The 13,268-nt window shown below is 34.5% G+C and overlaps 1 protein-coding gene across 1 annotated transcript in view; it reads right to left on the reverse strand.

Annotated features, from left to right (window-relative positions):
• The window catches only part of edc4 (enhancer of mRNA decapping 4), a 121,528-nt gene that overhangs the window by 44,100 nt on the left and 64,160 nt on the right, over positions 1–13,268 (reverse strand). Inside the window, exons 13-16 of the mRNA XM_028809617.2 lie at positions 8,453–8,519; positions 7,054–7,145; positions 5,899–6,095; positions 5,035–5,123 (exon numbers count right to left, since the gene is read on the reverse strand). Coding sequence (XP_028665450.2) covers positions 5,035–5,123; positions 5,899–6,095; positions 7,054–7,145; positions 8,453–8,519 — 445 coding nt within the window. The remainder of the gene's footprint in view (positions 1–5,034; positions 5,124–5,898; positions 6,096–7,053; positions 7,146–8,452; positions 8,520–13,268) is intronic.

The raw sequence follows: 13,268 nt of genomic DNA on the forward strand, positions 1-13,268 counted from the left end.
TAATGCCAGGAAACCTTAAATTCCTTCACACCTCGTCAGCAGCATCTTTGTTTTGTAAATGTGTCAATCAGCACAAGCAGCAAGCACCCTGCTATCCAATCCCACACTGACACAGCTGAAGATCTCCCAGCTCAAGTCTGTTTATCTGGGAGCGAGGTGCCTTGAGTTGTACAGGTAAATAATATATTGTTATTTGGAATACATATATTTCATGTGTATTCTGTTTCTGCAACAATTTGGGTAAATGTTAGATGATATAGTAATAATGATGTGAATTGTATGTGTGAAGGCTTTAGTCCAAATATCAATTAAACACTTTCACAAAAGGTATAACAAAACAAGTACACTTTTATTCCAAAATATAACCAAAGAAAAAGAAATCAATCAATTTACATGTTGCTGTCAATGAGTCAAAACCCAAGCCCAAATACCAATAAACAAAATAGCCGACGCGTCTGCTCAGCTGGTGCAGAAGTGAGAACTGCTAATCAAGAGGTTGCGGACTCAACTCCGAGCTCTTATTTTTTGAGTAGTGAGCTGCTATTATTATTACCATAATAAAATAAAAACATACATTTGATTTGAGTCTGTAACACCTGGTGCAAATTTTGGCTAAGGTTTTTTTTTTCTTCTTTTTAAACACCATTCAGTTTTATTCTGTCAGTGACATTTACGTGGTACAACGAACTTACCTCTCCCTCTCTGAGTTGATGGGAGTTTATCTTCATTCTTTTCACATGACCACAGTTGGTGCTGTGGTTGATGCATGGTCAGAACTATTTGTTGTACCAGCAATCAAAGATACAATGCCCCGTGACCGCTTTCTGACTACAAAGACACCCGTGCAGAACATGTGAAAAAACGACAGATTTGCTGTGATCTCAGACATCTGGTAACGTTTTAGTTTGGAACAGTGTTTTGAGTAACAACCCAGGGCAACATATTACTGTTGATTAGCAACTGTTTCCAACCTTTCAGAGACTGTGGTCATAAAGCTTATGGAGCAGTTTCTGAATAAAAGCAGAATCGTAACAACAGACAACTTCTTCACATTGCTTTCGCTGGCTAATAGACTGCTGCACCGCAACACAACTCTACTTGGCACCTTAAATAAAATGTGATGGAAACTTCCACCTGCAGCTAAAGTCACTTCAGTAGGTGAGCAATTCTCCACGCTAGTGTTTAGATCTGACAGTGCCGTGCTGACAGTGTATGTGCTCAAAAAGAAGAAGCCTGTCTGCATTCTCAGTACTATGCACCATAATGTGGAGTACGGGCAAGATCGAACAAAAAAACATGTTCAAATGACATAGCATTTTCAAATAATGACGTTTTCATGAATGCATGTGTGTGCATGCGTGAGAGAGGCAGAGACAGATTTGATATCATTCAAGTGGTTACTGAAATATAAAAAACACTTTCACAAAGGTATAATGAAACAAGCGTGCTTTCAATCAAGAATAAAACTGAGTAACAAAAAAATTAAAGTGACAACAAGATACCAAGAAGACATGATTCACCAATGTTTGTGTGTCTGCTTAGCTCCCTTCAGCGATATCTTTTGCAGGAACCAAAAACTTACACTGGGTGTTACAGACTCAAATCAAATGCATGTTTTTACTATTATTATTACTATTACTACTACTATAACAGCAGCTCATTACTCAAAATGAGAAACTGCTGGACTTGAACCACAAACTTTTGGTTATAAGACAGCAGTTCTTACCTCTGCACCATCCAAGAAGACATATCAACTTTCTGTCAATTGACATTTGAGCTTGGGTATTTAACTCATTGACAGCAATAAGTAAACTGAATGTTTTTTTTCCTTTGGTTATATTCTTGAATAAAAGCGCACGTTTGATATTTGGACTAAAAAGTCTTCACACATTATACACTTCACATCATTATTACTATAACATGGAAAAAGTTTCTGTTATAGTTATGTGTTCAACATTTCTTGCCTTGCATTTCCTGTCATCCAACATGTACCCAGATCGTTGTACAAATGGAACACACATGAAATGTATGTATTCCAAATAACAATATATTATTTACCCTTTACAATTCCAGGCACCTCACACCCAGATAAACAGACCTGAGCTGGGACAACTTCAGTGGCGTTGGTGGGGTGATGGGATAGCATGCTGCTTGTGCTGATTTACACATTTGCAAAACAAAGATGCTGATCAAGAAGTGTGAATGAATGTAAGGTGGCCCAGCTTTACGACTTTTTTCGTAGGCTTCAGGAATTCTAGTCTTAAACCTGAAACAAATGGGTAAAAATCAATACTTAGAAGTGAACAAATAAGGAAGATATCTATAGCAAAACACTTAAAGCTGTTTCCTAACATCCTGTTTTTTTACACACTAAATTTTACATAATAAATGGCCTCAGACCTCTAGAAAAAATGAAACATTAGAGAAGGGGAACATGAGTGAAGGCTTTTATTCTAGAAACAATGAAGGACTCAGTCACTGCATCAAAAACTATCTTAACTTTTGTGTTGACACTGTGGTATTCTCAAAGGCAGTATGTTGGTATTAAAACAACAAGCCCTGGATTACTAAAGACCTAAGGTGTTGTACCGTGTTAACCATTATGAATGTAGAGAAAAGCCAAGCAAAATGACACCTTTTATTGGCTAACTAAAAAGATTACAATATGCAAGCTTTCGAGGCAACTCAGGCCCCTTCTTCAGGCAAGATCATCTTGCCTGAAGGTGTCATTTTGCTTGGCTTTTCTCTAAAGACCTAAAAAAGGGAGCATTCTAATAGGCTCTGAAGAACAAACAGCGAGTGCTAAAGAAAAAGCTGCGTAAAGGAAAGGAAGCTTATAAAGCTAAAACAGAAAAAAAAAAGTCACAGAGAATAACATGAAAGACGTCTGGAAGGAACGGAGTATAATTATTGGACTCAAACAAACAATTTAGGGCTCAGATGCTAGAAGGGGATGTGAACAAAGTGAACACCCTAAACAAGTTAATAGATTTTCCCTGCCACTGCCACCTTTTTTCAATGACCAGTCTCCCCAAACCATCCCTACTACAGTACATAAACAATTCCCATCACATCAAATGGAATGGCCAGTGACGAGTCCACCTTTGACCATTAATATGGCTGTTCATAACTGAAAACCAAGACAACTGAAGAAGCTTCACACAGGAAAAGCAGCTTGACCAGACTGAGTCAGTCCTCGAGTTCTTAAGGCCTGTGCTGACCAACTTTGTGGTATTCTCTGTCACCTATTCAGTCAATCCCCAAGGCCATGGAAATTGCCACTACTGTGGAAAATATCCTGCATTGTTCCTGTCCCAAAGAAGGCAGGCACCTCTTCACCTAACGCCTATAGACCAGTTGCTCTTACATCTCAACTTTGAGAGGGTGACCCTAGACTATATGAATCCTCTTTTGGTAGACCACCAGGAACCACTATCAGACAAGGATTGGAGTGGAGGATGCAATTATCTTTCTGCTCTACAAAGCACATTCTCACCTGGACAAAGCTGACAGCATGGTGAAGTTATGTTTTAAGACTTTATAAGTGCCTTCAGTACTATCCAGCCATCCCTGTTAAGGGGTGAGCTCAGAGATATGCAGGTGGATGAGCCTATGCTGTACTGGATAATGGTCTGTTGGGCAGACCGCAATTTGTGAGACTTAAGGAATGAGTTTCTGATATGGATCTGAGCAACACAAGAGCACCACAAAGAACAGTCATATCTCTTTTAAACACCAGCTCATGTCACTTGTAGAAATTCTGAGATGATCTTAATCAAAGTTAATCCAACACCCATTTGAAAAAGTAACTACCTTCATAGTTACAATATTTGGCTACAGCACCTTTAGCACTCATTATTCCCCAACTGATTCCTATAATTTGATGTTATCCTAAATAAGTTAGTATTTTATCACATTTGGGGGCTTTCACATGGTTGCCGAGGATTTCTATTCCCTTACAGAACCGTTTTCACTTAGATACAGTGGTATGTTTACAAGTATGAACTGTTTGCTTCAGGTCATAGCATATCCCGATTGGGATAAAGTGAGGATTTTGACTGGACCACTCCAAAACTCCCCTAGCGGAGGCTAAAGAGGCTTGCAGCTCTTCTAAAAGTCAAAGAGGATCCCAGAAAAATGTCAGAATACGTCTTCTGCTGTGCACTTGTGGTAACTTTGGCAGGCAGACCTTTCATGAGAAGATACACAACTGTTTCAAATATTCTCCATTTGGAGATAACGGATATCACCATGGTGCATCCCTACTGGAATTTCCTTTGATCAAATCATAATACTGTTTTAGAAACCTTGTGGCAACTACTTCCTTCTCTTGGAAAGGTTTAAATTCAACATGGCCGACTGGTAATCAGGAAAGGCTGTGATTCCTAATTAACTTTTGTCAGCTACTTGGCTGAATAAGGGGGCAATTACCTTTCTACATGGGTAGTAAAGGATGTTGGATAACTATTATTTAACACTATTTCTAAATTGCTGCTTAACGGATTTATGTTTAGTCTGGTTGCCATTATCTAATATTATATCATCTCTAAAGATCTGAAGCCTTCATTGTGACAAATACTGTACAAAAAAAATTGGAAAGGAGGCAAATACTTTTTCAGAGAACTATAGCACAAATATTTAATACGGGGTTTGATTAATAATGCAATAATCATATTACTGAACTTGGTATATACACTACAAACGCATTTTAACAAGTTTAATAATTTTGCTCTTAAGCAAGAAGTCTGGAACAACAATATAATGTACTATAATATTCATAATTACAGTTTATATTCAACAAACATTTGAAAACACTCAAAGGTTATGAAAACTGATGCAAGGCAATATACTACTGAACAAAAACTGAAACTGAAAAGCAGTTGAAGTTCTGCATCTTTATTCAGCCTTACAAGAAATTAAAGTTTCCAGTCACTTTACAGTGTCCAGCAATAAATAAACAATTATATGACACTGTGTACAACCAAGGAATGGTGAAGGCAACAAAGGATTTATTATAAAGAAAACAGGACCAACCTTGACACTCCACTGTCCCCAACAGAACTACTGCTCATAGCTGTGACAGCAGTTAGGGTACTAACACTGCTACCAGGTGAAACAGCAACCTGGGATGGAAGAGAAAGCAGGTTTTGATGTGCCATGAAGAAAAAGGTTAAAGGAAATTCTCACAACAGTAGTTTAACATAAGTGAACAGGAAGGGCATAAATCAACATCTAACATTCTATCTGACTTTGAAGATTCAAGTTGTATCAAAGTTTGCATACAGAAAAAAATGCTTTACACTTTTATTAAGTTAGATATATACATTGTCACTTTTGATTTAAAACTAAAACTTGCATGAATTTACTAATATTATGAAAGAAATGAAGAATGAAATATGCATTGGGCTAAATAGTCAGATTTTATGGGACCAATTTCCGTTGCAAGAGTATTTATGATGATTGTTACTTTTTTTTAAGTAATGTTAAATGTAATTAGCACTGTTTTCCTAAATCCATATATTTTTAGAAGGTAATTTGCTAACTCTGAACACGATTACTACACAATTTTCAAGGGAGTATATACTAGTGCAACCATGTCATTGAACCATTTTTCTAACTTGTATTTATTTTTTTCTTAAATTAACAATATTTTTTATCTATATAGTATTCTTTAAAAGGTCTTAAGGTGAAAAAGGGCACATTCCATCTTTTATAAAACCAAAATCTAAATTATCAGAGTATGAAAAAGTTTGACATAAACTACAGTATTAGAGCTAAAATGGGTAATGCCAACATTTGTCAATGATCACTTAAATTACTTTGCAATCAGAAGAAAAATAAAATTAAGCTTTCAAAAGCATAAAATCAAACCAAATAAAGAATTTTTGCAACTCTTACCTGTTGCAATGAAGCACTTGGAGTCATGAAGGCATCAGGAGTCATCAATTTGGGTTTAGCTTCATTTGAAGGTGACAAAAAGTCAGCAGGTGTGGGAAGATCCGATATCCGACGTAAGTCATGCTGGGACCCCCGGCTTGATTCTTTATCTGAACCTAACCCTTCTAAATTTACATCTGAGAGATGATCAGGAAAGCCTAAAAAACAAAAAAAAAATCAAATATATACAGTGAATTAAAGTATTCAGATCCCTTCCAATTCTGTACACTTTACTGTGTTGTAGAATTAATTTTAAATAGATAAACTTGACATTTTACACTCCATAACCCATAATGACATACAAAAACATTTTTTCAGAAAAGTTTGCCAATTTATTAAATATCAAAAACTGAACTCTCTCATTCATGTTAAGTATTCATACATGCACAAGTTGCAGTACCAGCAAAAATTTGGGTGGTGTGTGTGTTCAAGTTTTGGTACATGACATTCAGTGTTGTTTACTATCAACACGTGATGGCAAGCCACATTGTAACTCTAACAGGATCAGTCTGTGTGTGATGGTTCAATGCGGTGAATCAAATCATCAAACTTCAATGCTGACATGCAAAAGTATTCATATTACTTTTATTCATCCACTTCTCGTGTAGGCAATACAAATGTCATATATTCCCATTCATAATGATGCAATATATTTAAAGGTCTCATATACCATCTTCTGTATTGCTCTTGCTTTTTTTGTATATTCGCAACAGCATCAGAACAAAGAATTTTTATCTTTAACATCTTTCTTCCCTCAACTCACAACATAGTGAAACCGGACATTGTTTTGTCACTGTGATTTCTCACACTGCCACCTGGTGGAATCCTCCAGATTTACATAAAGTAGGCATGCAAGTACAGTCAGTGCACTGCTTACATAGCAGCGGCATCCACAACTGCACATGTTGCATATCATTAAGTATATCCCTAGACTTCATCTGGACTATGTCTGGGCCACTCTAGCGTTGTCAAGATTGTATGCTTCAGGTCACTGTCGTAATGCAAAGTAAACAGTCACCTCAGTCTGAGGTTGCATGGCACGTGGAGTATGTTTTATTTGGCTGAATTTTACTGCTTTCATATTCTATACCTTTTGTTACTTTAACAAAAACTCACCATAGTCTTCATTTGAAACAGGGCCAACAACAAACAAAGATGTCTGGGAGGACAAAGGTGGTTTAAACCAGATTTGTACATCTTGAAGAGATCTACAATGCCACAAAAATATACATGTTACACATGATTATATATTAATTAAAAATGTTCAGATATTGAATTGGAAAAAAGAGGGTAAATGAGACAAAGTGCCTGCATTCAAGATTAAAAGCAGGAACAATTTAATAAGAAAGGCAAGAAAAGAACAAAAAACTATATTATTTTAGGAGAAAATTTACTAAGATCAAATAAGCTTCACATATATAGAAAAAGAGAAGAAACTTCACATTAAATACTGTAGTTGTCAAGCATAAAACAGATTTAAAAGGGAGCTTGATCACCAATAAAATGCAGTGGAACCTCAGTTTGTGAGCATAATTCGTTCCGGAAACATGCTAGTAGTCCAAAGCACTCATATATCAAAGTGATAAGAAATAATGGAAACTCATGATTTGTTCCACAACCCAAAACTATTCATATAAAAATGATTAATACAAAATATTAAGTAAAAATACATAAAACAAATTAACCTGCACTTTACCTTTGAAAAGAATCATTGCTGGTGTGAGTGAGTTTCTTAACTCTTGTGGGATTGCACCCAACGGGACGACATGCGGAAGAGCGTCCCAAAGCAATCGCAGTCTCCCAGCGCTGTAGCAGTTCGCCGTAAAAGCGAATCCGAAAAGATCGCGGACATGCTATAAGCACTTGCCATCGATGGGTGATACAAGGAACAAGGAAAATTATAAATGCGCAGGGCCCTGCCTGACTGCTGTGTCTGTGTATAGGAGAGCGGCAGATCCCGCTACAATAAATAACCGCGGTGTTGCTGTTTCAAGCTGAATAAAGCTGGTGTTGCTAAAGTACTGAGACTCAGCTTCATGTTTTAGGGTGCAAGACGGGGACTCACACGTCACAGCACACACGCGCACGAGCACACACACATACACACACACGCGAGTGAGCACACACACAGTCACAATGCTAATGCTGCAGTAAACAGTATATGCTCGTATGGATGTTGACTATATGAGTGAGGCACGCCGACTCAGATGGAGAATAGGAGACGATTGCCCACAATCCCGCAGCGAGAGAGAGAAGAACTATCAGCTCAGTTGTGATCACATGACGCTCAGCAGACAAAGCATGTACATACTACTTGTACTGCAAGACCTCGCTTGTTTATCAAGTCAAAATTTAATAAAAATTTCTGCTTGTCTTGCAAAACACTCGTAAACCAAGTTACTCGCAAACCGAGGTTCCACTGTATTAACATTTGACAGTGGTACAACATGCAACCAGCTAGCCAATACAATGGTTATTTGTTTAGAACCAGGATTGTACAAAAAGCTTTACTTACTTTGTGTGCACACAAAATAACTTTATTTGAATGCCTGATTTGGATTCAGTGGAACCTTGGGTTCCTTCTGTAATTAAAAGAATAAAAAAAAGAAAAAAAATTATAAATCATTCATCACACAAAGTAAATTATTAAAAAGCATTTCAAGAAAAAGTAAACCAATAAAAACATTTCCATTAAAAATTACATTTACACAGTGTACTTGAATATGTTTTTACATACACTTTTAGAAAAATTCAAATAATGTACTAATATTAAAGAGAATTATAAAAAATCCTTTAAATGCAATCCTTTAATAGTTTAATTTTGAATTCTTTAATGGGAAACAAACAATGTCCTCACTAAAAACTGAGAAATGCAAATGTCCACTTACAAAAAGATTTTAATGACTCGAAAGGCTGCTATAAAAAATCCCTTGACTAACTAACTACTTCATAGCATAGTTTTTTCCTTGATGAGGATGGGGAATTTTAATGAAAATATTAAATATAGTGAGGAATTAATTGACTTACAATGTCTGAGCAGTTTTAAACTACTATAATTTAAATGGAAAAAAGAAAATCACATCTTGTTTAATTAATATATCAGAAATTCAAGCCATTTCTTGACATGGTATCGCAGCAAAAATTTCAAGTAATATTTTTTCCGTTAGACAGAGGAAATTAGTTACCAATGCACGGTGATTTTTATGTTTCACCGAATAAAAGACATTTGTACAATCTAATAAGAGAGCATAAGCTATTTCCAGAGCAGCACACAAGCACAGTATGCGGTACTGCTGTTTTACAGATACAAAATGCATGGTTTAAACTTCACACTCTGTTTTGTCTATGGAAAGCATGTACATCCACCCTGTTTCTACATGGATTTTCCTCTTACTCTCCCAACAGCACCCAAAAGATATGCACATTAGGTTGAGTGGTATCTCTTAGCTAGCTCTGTTTAAGTGTAGGTACGTACATGAACAGGCCCTGCTTTGCTCCAAGTTCTGCTGGGATAGACTCTGTGCTATTACAAACCTATATTAGACTGAACATGTGAAAAAGAATTTTTGTATTAAGTTATAATTTACTTCACAGATGTGTAATACATCAGGGCTATAAAAGAAAACAGATATAATAAGAACAATTATTCCTCACATTTTTAATTGTGACTGTTTCAAATGAGTTCCCTGCCTTGTCCTTGCCTGGTTCACTGCTTCAGATAAATATTGTGTTCTTGGCTAAATTTTGTAACTAGTACTTATCAAGTCAAATTAAATATTATAATAACAATGTGGCACCAGATGTACAATATTCTGCACAATTGTTGTACAGGGGTCAATATTCTTCCCATTGTAAAACAAGATATATGGTTCCTACTAAAACCAACCAAGAGAAGTGGATAAAAGAGCTTCATAAAGTTATTTCATTAAGTCTAGAACTTCTGCCAGTCTGACGGTGTGTATTGCTACTCTCTCTAATAAAGGAGTATGTTTCATAAGAACTTTGTTGAAATAAAACATTACTGTTGTTCACCATAAAGTAGGTTTTTCAGAATTATTCCATTATTTCTGATATTAGAATTTAAAAAGCCATTCAATTTTAAAAAGGTAACATTAAAACTTGCAACAGCCAATTATTTTTACTTTTTAACGATTAAAACATAGTAACAAAACACAACACAATTTAAAAAAATAAATAACATAGCAAGTACAATATGTGGCAAACCATGAAATTCAACCCAAACCAACTCAGAAAGACATGACAAATCAGGCCCATCTAAAGTTGTTTATCCTATAGAATAGAACAGCAAATTTTAGTACAAACTTGGCATGCATATTTTAATAACATGTTAATTTTTGCCAAATTCTATAAAAAAAAGAGAATATCTTTGTAAAGCGAATTAGATGTTTTCCAATTTAATAATTTAGAACATCATCTTCTCACAGATAGGCAGATCAGGATTTTTCCAGCCGAGTAAAATAAGTCTTCATTATTTTTTTTTAACACAAGTAGTGTAGTAAACTGTAGACTACCACAACAGATTTTTTTCTGGTAAAGTGTTAGGAGTGCTTTTAAATCCATAGCTTTCCAAATATATTATATCCATGTGCCTAAGCTTCATCTGGGCCACATTTACAAGATAACCAAGATTTATAAAGGTTAATTGTATACGAACATGTACACGTAAGGTTTTATAAATCAGATTTTTGGTGCACACATATTTTCATGCTCAAATCCAAATTAAGAGAGACCCTACTGTGTAATCTTCCATTTTCCGCTTGTGACATCATGTCAGCACTCAACACATTTCAAATTTTGGAATCCTGGACTAGGGATACTCACCCTGAATTGATCAGTGTTATGATCATGCTCCAAAAAAGAACAATGAATGATGAAAAGTGGTGAAAATACAGGCCACCAGAGCAATACAGAGGTGGTATGTTTAATTTCACTTTTGTCTCTGTATATTAAATAAGTACAACATGTGTGTCATAATTAAAAAAATCAAACAATTAGTGGTGAAAATGCAGGCCACCAGAGCAATACAGAGGTGGTATGTTTAATTTCACTTTTGTCTCTGTATATTAAATAAGTACAACATATGTGTCATAATTTAAAAAATCAAACAATTAGATATTTTTCATCTCGTACATTGAATCATGCATTGAATATGCCTCAACTAAAAGTATTCTCCTTTCATTTCACTAAATGTAGCAAGTTAAATTTCATTACATTGTCACAGATTAACTGTGTCAAAACTAAGTTAAAAACAATGAGCAACAAGTTAAATTTCATTACAATGTCAATGATTAAATGTGTCAAAACTAAGTTAAATACAATGAGCAATCAGCATCAAAATGTGCACTAATGGGTTTCACCAATATAGGTTAGAAGGCATTCCAGTGATGACTATGTTAAGGCGCAATCACTGCTACAAACATATTCTTCAATGGATGATGAAACTTAACATGATGAGAAGTTTAACTAACTATGGTCTGAAAAGGATTCCTCATAGGTTATGCAGTTTAATGATGTTTGTTACTAGTTTTCAGTGTGGTTAAATTTTTGAGTTGTGGACAGCTTTCGGTTTTAACATACTTTATAACATCTGTCAGTCAGAAGTGGAGAACAATAATGTTATATTATTGTTTCTCTTCATTTTTACTTTGCTATTTGCCAAAGAACAAAAACAGCCACAAATTAAGTCATTGATTTAATCAGGCAAGCCGTAGATGCTCTGAAGCAGGGTAATAAGATCACTCCAGCAGCAAATGAAACCAGCAGCAGCTTCACCCTGGCCTAGAAGTCCCACTCAATTATTAGCTTGTTGTCTTTTAGCAAATAATATATTACAGAATAAGAGATCCTAACGTTCTAGTGGCTATCTGACGAGAGCACATATTGATCAAGTGGAGCCATCTACTGGAGTGATAGATAAATAAGAAGCATTCCTTATGCTCCACAGTTTTGTATAGAGCACTATGCAAGGGGCTGATGTTCTTTCATTAAAGAGCCACAATATTATACCGATAAAAATGAAAACTACAAACACCTCTTGCTTTGAAATAATCACGTTTATATTATATATATATAAATATATATATATATATATATATATAAATATATATATATAAATATATATATAAATATATATAAATATATAAATATATATATAAATATATATATAAATATATAAATATATATATATATAAATATATAAATATATAAATATATATATAAAATATATATATATATATATATATATATATATATATATATATATATATAAATAAATATAGAAGGACAAGCAAACGGTGATTGCATTCACTACACTCTTGGCACGCAGACTTATTTTGTTAAATTGGAAGAATCCTAATTCTCCTCTTATAAGTCAGTGGGAAACCGATGTTTTATATTTGAAATTGGAAAAAATCAAATTTTCAGTTAGAGGATCTGCACAAAATTTTTTCAAAACATGGCAGGATTTAATCAATATTATTTTAGAATAAGAGAAATAACTATTATTGCATTTAACTCCCTTCTCCATCTCTTATTTATATAGATATTTACTTCTCCCCTTCTTTTGTCTAATGTTGCCTTATTAAAAAGCTTAAAGAAATTTTCCTTCAGCTAAGCTCTCCTTCTCAGGGGTGGGGTTTGATTTGTTTTCAAATTTGTTGGGTTATAAATTGATCTGTTTGTATGGAATGATTACAATGAAAATTAATAAAATAAAAATATTAAAAAAAAATATATATATATACATATATATATATATATACATATATATATATATATATATATATATATATATATATAAATAAATAAATATATATATATATATATATAAATAAATATATATATAAAAAAAAAATATATATATATATATAAAAAAATATATATATATATAAATATATATATATATATATATATAAGTATAAGTAAATATACGGTTTGCATATTTGCAGTTGGAGATCCACAAAGGGAGAAAAAACGAATCACGTATCATAAAATAGTTTTATTCCTGAGCTTTCAACCCCTGTCAGGGGTCTTCATCAGAGGATAATGCTTAGACTTACAAGAATCAAAAGCAATATATAGCAACACATTCAGTGGGGGGTGGGTGGAGGTGACTAAGTCCGTATGATCAAAGGGGGGGGGGGGGTTGTATCATTAAATTAAAGTGCATATGTCCTTCTTAAGTTGGCATATGCTGGGTTTATGTCCAAGTGTCTGTTGATGGCATTTTTATCTGATAGCCAAGACTCGGCCAACTCTATGGCGCTTTTTGTACTGGCCTTAAATTTTACTTTCACGTTGTCCCAGTTGAA

This window comes from Erpetoichthys calabaricus, chromosome 9, assembly GCF_900747795.2.
Source record: "Erpetoichthys calabaricus chromosome 9, fErpCal1.3, whole genome shotgun sequence".
In the NCBI taxonomy this organism is placed as follows: Eukaryota; Metazoa; Chordata; class Cladistia; order Polypteriformes; family Polypteridae; genus Erpetoichthys; species Erpetoichthys calabaricus.